Source organism: Polypterus senegalus, chromosome 10 (genome assembly GCF_016835505.1).
Source record: "Polypterus senegalus isolate Bchr_013 chromosome 10, ASM1683550v1, whole genome shotgun sequence".
Lineage (NCBI taxonomy): Eukaryota > Metazoa > Chordata > Cladistia > Polypteriformes > Polypteridae > Polypterus > Polypterus senegalus.
The window spans coordinates 12,031,205-12,040,069 of NC_053163.1; the positions used below are offsets into that span (position 1 = coordinate 12,031,205).

Sequence of the window (8,865 nt, forward strand, 5' to 3'; positions counted from 1 at the left end):
ACACTTCAATTATGTCTCCTCTTCATCTTCTTTATTTTTAAACTGAAAAGGCTCAGCTCTGTTAATTTTTCCTCATAATTCATTCCCTGCAGCCCTGGAATCAGCCTCGTCACTCTTCTCTGGCCGTTTTCTAGCACTGCTATGTCCATTTTGTAGCCTGGAGGCCAAAGCCACACACAGGACTCCAGATGAAGCCTCACCAGTGTGTTATAAAGCTTGAGCAGAACCTCCTTGGACTTGTGCTCCACATATCAAGGTGCTATATAACCTGACATACTGTTAGTCTTCTTACATAGCACTATGTGTAGTGATCCTGATCGACATACCACACAAACTCCATGATACACAATGCAAGAATGACAAAGGCAGAGAAGTGTGTTCTATGCCGACAGACAAGGCGATCATCAAATATAACTTTCATTTATACGCAAACTTCACTTTTAAGTCCTTACATCAATGTTTGGTTGAAGAGCACTACTGACAAAGGGTAGATCAGAGCCGTATTCACTATGGGATAGTAACTTTTAATAATAAGAACAAAAGAATGTGTGGCCAAAATAGAAATGTTCAGCTTAAAACCCCATTTGTTTGAAGACCAGAGTTTTGCACGTTTCCTAGTTACAATAATAATCTTAACTAGCCAACCCACGGCGTACCATACGCTGCATAATCAGGGCGGTTTTTTAATGATTTTTAAGCACAGGGAGAAAATTAACATTTGAAAAATCAGAAATGTAATAAATCAGCAAGAAAAGCAACATTGTAACAATGCACGGAAAGAACCAACACACAATCGTCTGTGCGGCGCTCAGGCGCGGAGGGTGGAACGGGAGGAGAAGAGAAGGACGTCCACTCCGCTGCCTCCGTCATGCTAGTCTGCTGATTTCTCGTCCAGTATGCACTGCCTGCTCATGTGCCCACCTCCAACTCGTCACTCGAGTCGTTGTCGTCTGTGCACAGTCCAGATGCAGCTGTGACTCACGTAGACTTTTCATTGCTCTGTGCGGTTTTGACTGCCTTTCTATATATAATCAACCAAGACACCCGACCATGGTAGTAGCGAGGTGGGAGGGCGGTGTGTACAAAGTGCAGGAGCATCGAAGAAGACGCATGTTTGTCGCAGATGTGAATTGCTGTATGTAGCGTGTAAAACAGTTTACTATGGTGCACGCGGTCGTGCGTCATAACCGAAAACTCGGTTTTTAAAGACTGGTTACTTCATTGTGTATACGACTGTAGGTAAATGAAAAGATGTAACTCTGGAGAGGGCAACATACAACACAGCGTTTTACACGCTGCATAAAGCAATTCACATTCGTGACAAATTGTTTTACACGCTGCATACAGTGATTTATATCCGCGACAAATATGAATCTTCTTAGATGGTGCTGTCACGTCCACCCACGCTCTCGAAGCACATACACTGCCTGGTCATGTGCCCGCTCGCAAGAGTAACTAACAGAGACTCGCCCACCAACTGTAAGACTATGGGATACTCCTCGCAAACTACTCTACACGCCGCATACAGCGATTCACATCTACGACAAACAAACTGTTTTACACAGTGCATACAGCGATTCACAGCCGCGACATGATTTATCTTAGACGGTCCTGTCACGTCCACCCTCGCACTCGAAGCATACACACTGCCTGGTCATGTGCCCGGTCGCAAGAGCAACCCGAGTCTAAGACCATGGGAAACCCCTCGGAAACTGTTTTACACGCTGCATACAACGATTCACATCCATGACAAACAAACTGTTTTACACGCTGCATACAGTGACTTACATCCGCGACAAACATGCCTCCTCTTAGATAGTCCTGCCGCGTCGTGTGGTGCCTCTGTGTGAACCGGTCAGGCACAGAGAAGGTCAGCTGCTGAGAGAGCATCTCGACTGTTGCAGGGCCTGCATTGGTGAAGCAGGTAAGACGGTAATGAAACAGAGGCACAGGGCTTATTGGTTTTTAAAGACTGCTTCCTTCATTGTGTTTTAACCTTAGTTTTAAAGGATTGGTTTAAGGATCCCATGGGATACACCTCACAAACTGTTTTACACGCTGCATATAGCGATTCACTTCCGCGAGAAACATGCCTCTATGAACAGTCAACATGGCTTAGAGCTGCATGTGGACTCTACAACAGATGAACATAAATGATGCCAGTTTTCCTGTGTCATCGCGTCCGAGTTGGTGGGCGTGGTTCTGTGAGTTGTCGTCATATCCAATGGTCTTAGAGTTGGTGGGCGTGGCTCCTTCCTGCGTGTGCCATGGGCGTATCACTTGTCGGCGGCTTAGTGAATCCACGCCCCTTCCGGCGTGCTTTCCATGGTTGTCTTGCCTTAGTGAATTATATATATATAGATAATAGACAGATAAACGTGACATTCTGTATGCGGAAGCCTACAGAATAAATTCTGGATTGGAGCTTTTGATAGTGCTTTGGATTGCATGTTTAAATTTGAATTTTCAGAAATTTTATTTGCATCATGTCGCATGGCTATTTGAAACACAGAGGGGCAGAGTGGGATTTTTAAACTTGAGGGCACACATGTCTGACATTAGTACTGTTCTTTATTTAAGTCACAAAGAGCCTTTTCCTTAAAAAAGAGTGGATGTTTTGCATTTGTGCAAACAAAAATAGGAATCCCCTTTTTGAGTCTTGGTTGTATTTACTTTAGGTGTGTGAGAATATTTAAAAGACACACACAAGCATAATCAAGCAAATATTGACAGCAAAATTCAACCTATTTTATAACCTCAACATTGATATTTATGAATGGGTTATCAGGTAAGGTGGTGGTAAAGAGGGGTCAATCCACCATGTTCTTAGTGCTTGATTTTAAGGGCCAACTTGGTATTTTGAAAAACAAATAAATACTGGGACATTATGGTCCTAAGATGTGACCAGAAAAAAAAAATTAAAACTTAATTATAAGTTAACTGAGAACAAACCAAAAAGAAGAGGGATATAGGAGGGGAAGTCAAGCTAAAGTTAGAAAATGGGATTTATCCGAAAATGGAATGAACCTTAACAAGACTGATGTAGTTCAGTGTAGTTTCCACCCTTCTCAATGCACTTGTGCCACCTGCCTAGAAATGCCTCAATTCCAGCAGAATAAAAGGTTTTGTCTCATTTTTATTCACGTCGTCATCTGTCTTGAATCAAAGACCACCCAGGTATTTTTTTTAGTGGTCCAAAATGGTGGAAATCACATGGTGCCAAATGTTTTGAATAAGGAGGATGTGGAAATACCTCAAACTTCAGTTTCTCCAGGCAAGCCTTGGTGTTCTTAGCAGTGTGTGTGTCATTGTCTGGCAGCAAAAAGTACTCCTTGAGACAGCAGTCCCCGCCGCTTGGATCGAATAGCAGGCTTCACATTGGTCTCCAGCAAGTCGTCACAGGAACTTGCACTAGTGACTGTAGTACTCCTCGGCATGTAGTGTTCGACAATAACTCAGGTGCATGAGTGGTTGCGAGGACATGACCAAACACTTCCAGGCTGGTGGCGCAAGGGCATTGAGAAGGGTGGAGATGATATTGAGAAATGACAGCATCAGTTTTGTGAAGGTTCATTCCGTTTTCTAATAAATACCATTTTCTAACTATAGCTTGACTCCTCCTCGTACTTTCTATGTCAACAAGGCAACTAAATAAATGATACCATTGTAAGTAGAAATTCTGTCATTTTAAATATCAATTTAAGTTTAAAGTAAAAGAACCGTCACCCTTTACGAGCACAAAGGAAGTCTCCGTCCAGATCCTCATTTTCGTCTACGCTCTCGAGTTCTGATCTCTTGCAATTCCTTCTGCATGAGCTGTGAATCAGCAGTCATTTCTGAAAGCTGAAATATCAAAACAAAAAACACTTGGAAAAATGGGAGAGAGAGTTTCTATGTGATTTGTTATTAGGTATAAAACATTGCAATATTTCAGAAAGTGCTAACACGAACATTAACTTAGTAAGCGAGATTTAAAACATCGTTTCCACCGTGTCCGTCGTTTAGGTCAAATTTAGTGGGGTAGCAGGGTGCGTAGTATAGAACAGTTCCATATTTGTGAAGGCAATGACTATTCATAACTAACTTTTTAAGTTATACCCTTATTACTGAGCAGGTCATATATTCTTCCTGTGCAATTATAAAACATATAAAATGAATTGTACTCTGTCTTTTAAGTCCCTTTGGAAGAAGGGATCAACTAAATATACATTAATTTATCTAGCATGTGTTCCTTAGCAGCTCTGGCTTCTAAAAATGTCTCAGTTCATACAGATGGAATCAATAGGAAAATACTATGTTAACCAAACACTATTTGTGACTAATAATTTATGAAGTTCTTGTCTTGAACTTGTGTGGTGCTGAGGTATCAACCGTTGCATGGCTGCACTCGGGTCCTAATCTGGATCCTGAGTTGGTTTGTCATGTGGTGGGTGCGGCAATGTGCTGTATCAGTGTGCATTCCTAACCTAACCTTGTCTTGGATTACATCATTCATTTACAACACAAAGAATGATGTCAGTATAATAAATATTATCCTTCTTAATGTAATTAAGCTTTTATATTAGAAAAACTGTCAGTTAATACAGATACCATTTGAATAAATGATTGTTCAAATGAAATAGAACTCAATTTGCTGCCTGATTATTTTTAGTATTTATCAATCATTTACAGAATAACATTTTTGGCATTAACCAAAGCAGCTTATAAATTATGTAGCCCAAATTTATTCATATAGGCAACCTATTTTTTGTTTTTGATATACTTAATTAATCCCTGAGAGGAAATTGTCTTTTCACATGACCTTTGGTAGTCTGAGCACAGGGCCAGCCATGGTACAGCTCCCCCAAGTTTAGGGCCTTACTTGCTCAAGGGTGTCCAGCGGAGTGGGAACCCATCTGACAGTAAAGGGATTTGAACCGGCAACTTTCCAGATGCCAGCGCAGGTCCTTAGCTATCTGCTCTTTTGTTCACGGTTACAAGAGCCGGTCTCGTTAAAAGGTAAGTGTATTCAATTTTGTGATTGTCTGTTTAATGAAATTTGTGAAGAAATTAAACATTTTGCAGCATCTCACTGGCAAGAAGTCAGTCATTTTCTAACCCACTCTGTCCTGAACAGGGTTGTGGGGGTCTGCTTGAGCCTGTCCAAGCTAGGACAGGGTGCAAGGCTGGAACAAACCCTGGATAAGGTGCCATTCCATCACAGGGCAAACACACACACACACCAACCACAAACTAAGGCCAATTTAGGAAAAGTCAGTCCACCTGACCTGCATGTCTGTGGACAGTGGGAGGTCCATAGGTTATACGTTATTTCTACTTACTTATAAATAGCAAAGCCCATTTACCTGGAATATCAATGGACTTCTTTAATACCATTTTTGATCGAGGTGGCATGGTGGTGCAGTGGTAGCTTTGCTGTCTTGTAGTAAGGAGACCCGGGTCCTCCCTGTGTGGAAGTTTGCATGTTCTCCCTGTGTCTGCGTGGGTTTCCACCTGGTTCTCCGCTTTTTCGTCCCACTACCCAAACACATGCAGGATAGGCAAAGTGGCAATGTGATCTTGGCCCTAGCATGTATTTGGTGTGTGTGTGTGTTTGCTGTATCCAGCAGAGAGCGCTAGCTCCTTGGGAATGAGTTCTTTTGTGATTGCGGCGTGTTACATAACCCAAATCTATGTAAATATAAAATAAAAGGTGATACCCCTCCCTAGTGATATGGCGGTAAGAACTCACATAGGAGAAGTGACTTAGCTTTCTTTAATGTAAGGTTACGCTGCATTACAGACAAAGGAAGCCAATGGAAAAACCCAGTTTGGGAGTGGGATGTGTAGAGTCTGCCATTTTTACTGTCACAGTGGAGGGATTTTCAGGATCGGATGACGTTATCTCCCATCCATCCGTCGGCTTCCAAGGTGTGCCGGGCAATGTTCCAAGGCTTTATACTCTTTTTTCACATGCAGGCCCCCACTTAAGTGAATCATGCAATGCCAAACAAGGCAAAGAGGATACAGTTTCATGGTGACTTTGACAGACAAATAATAGTATACGACAGTCCTCAGTCTGTCTACACGTACAACAGTCCTCAGTCTGACTACACATTTCCCAGTAGTCTCTGTCTGTCTTGTCTTGTATTATAATGCTTGCCTAGCAGTTCTATGTGGTGAGCCTGTGTGCTAAATCTGGCTCTGTGTCAGTTGTGGAGGTTTATAAGATATATATGCACAGAGCACAGTGACATATTAAACTTATATTCTTATTATAGATGGAGTGGTGTGCATGTCCAGCTCCACTGTGACCCTGGTCTGGATTAAGCAGGTTAGAAAATGACATGGCTGCATATCATCTATTTATGCCTGAATCTCGAGAAGATATTGATGTCTCGTATCAAAAGCAATACTTTCAATACACATTTAATCTGTTTGAACTTAGCCATCACACATATTAAATACTATTTCTGAGTTTATATCGAAAATTTGACACAGGCATAGTGAGTAAATTTGTCACTATGACACTAATTTTGAGTAGCGAACAAATACTGAGGAGAAAGAAGAAGAAGAAGAAGAATTGAAAAGAACCGGCAAGTTTTTGCTTTATGTAACAGTTTGCTCAAACCTTGCAGGTCAAGCAACCATTTTCATTTGGATGGATATTTTAATTTGCCTTTAAAACCACAAAAACAGACGTTGAGTTTCTTAACCTTTATAGGAGACCGAGACTGCTCTTTATTAAGCATGGCACACAGATTCTGATCCAATGGCACATCCTTCTACCTCTCATGGTGTACAAAAGACTTCATCGGAACCTCACCATGTCCAGCAGAATATCTACTTTTAACTTTAAGAAGTTGTTTTCTTCCTCCAGCTTTTGGCTTCTCTGTTTTAAACGCTGCATTTCGACCTGCATGCCTTTGCCTTCCGAGTCTGAAATAGGAGCACAGACACAAATTCAGAGTGCAATCTAAAGTTTAGCGTTTGGGTCATGTTAGATGAAACGTTTCTCTGTCTGACTGGAATGAACTCTTATGCTCTTTTTCTAACTCAGTTTATCTGTTAACAGCTAAAGTAAGTTAAGGAAGTCTTGATATTCATGGCAAATTTAACAAACGTGGAGATCTCCTCTAGTCCATCATGACCATTGACAGCTTCCTCTAAACATTTAACACATTTGATTAAAGTATTGATGGACTATCAGTTGCCAATGTGATTTTGAAGATCACAGTTCCTAGATACAGATTATCAAGATAATGGAAGACAATAAGACCAGCCTGACTCTGCTCTCACCTGCCACCCACTGGCCATCTTCAAACTTAAGCACGTGGCCCCCAATGTTTATGAAGGGAGCCCCGTACTCAAGCCCCAGTTCAGTTTTCTTGACTGAGCGCTCCAGCTGCTTACAAAAAAAATAATAAAATAAAAAGAATTGTTGTTTGTGCCTTTGCACTTTTCAATTGATGAGAATGGTGGTAAGAAGTCTGTTCTCGTTAATAGGCAGCAAGAGCCATAGCAGAAATAATTACAGGACACCAGACAGGAGCAAACGCAAAGCTGGAAGATGTTGACAAGCACACTAACACACACACACGTTTTCCAAAATTTCAAAAATTAAAAAAATAATTGGATTTTTATCTTAACAGAATTTTGACTAGAGAGGGTGACGGCAGTTCATTTAACATCAGCTACTAAATACGAAACGCGGAGTGGCCGAGAAAACAAAGACTGATTTCTTCTTAGGAACCATAAAGCTCGGATTTATTCTACCAGATAGCAAGACATTCGAGTGCTTGTTTAGTAGGGGTGACACTTACAGGAAGGTCATAAGAGAATGTGGAAAACGGGAGAGCCGACAAAAAAACACTCACCATAGGGATGTTAGACAGAGATGCAGACTTTCTGGGGGAAAACTTTTTGAGACTAAAAATGCTCCCAAGAAGTGGCATGTTTGCTTAACTTTTTAAGTTTTTTATTTATTTTGCTTTCTTAAGCGACCCTAGAAGAGGTAAAGTAAGGACAGGAAATAACAGTAAGAGAATATTAACAAGTTTCATGGCAAGAAGTAACTTTGGGATCAGTTTACTCAAGTCTGACAGTTAATTGTGCGATGTGTGCAGTGGTCTCCCACCTTTCGCTCTGATTGAGGGTCTGCTCAATGGTGGGTTGCTCAGTCACTGCTTTGCACAGCAACAATTAAGACTTTGTTATTTATTTCATTTTAGTCTTTTCACTACTCTGAAGCATGTAATGGTGTGAAGAGCCTATGTATTAAAAGTATTTCTGTCTAACATACACATCGTGTGACCATAGCATATAGTTCAAAATGGAGCCTATGTATTAAATACTCTTGTTTAACAGGCATATTTTGTGACCTTAACATGTAGTTCAAAATGGAGGTCAGCACTGATCAGAAAACATACCAGTTACATTACAGTCAGTGCTGGACTGTGACACGTTTCAGACTCCCTGGGCTTTTTCCTGCACTGTTTGGGACAGCTCCATTATGTTTTTGGGGTGGGGGGTTGTACTATCTATTTACTAAAATGGTCATCGGTGGGCTCAACTGGTCATTCTTGCTGCTTTCATTTATAGATGATGACTTTTTAATAAGTAAAGATCTTATTTTTGTGCGTGTCCTGCTCCGCTTTTATTTATCTTTAATGTTCCCTGAATATCAGATATGGTATAAACCAGACATAAGGTTAGGAGCTGTCAAGAATTTTTGGGCCACCTAGCATGTACTACAGAGTTAATGAAGAACAACGTGAAAGCATACAGTATGCAGGTATTTTGATATCACTTTTTATGATTTGTTTGAGATTTGACAATATGTTCAACATGAGATGGGGGCAGCGCTCAGTTTATTTGTCACTTATG

General features: G+C 41.0%; 1 protein-coding gene across 1 annotated transcript; it reads right to left on the reverse strand.

Moving 5' to 3' along the window:
* Positions 1-3,762: 3,762 nt before the first annotated feature.
* LOC120536754 (protein chibby homolog 1-like) lies at positions 3,763-7,934 on the reverse strand. The gene is made up of 4 exons (XM_039765239.1): positions 7,857-7,934; positions 7,279-7,384; positions 6,806-6,918; positions 3,763-3,843 (listed from the first exon to the last, which is right to left on the reverse strand). Exons 1-4 carry the CDS (start codon positions 7,932-7,934, stop codon positions 3,763-3,765), a joined length of 378 nt encoding a protein of 125 aa, XP_039621173.1.
* Positions 7,935-8,865: the final 931 nt, after the last annotated feature.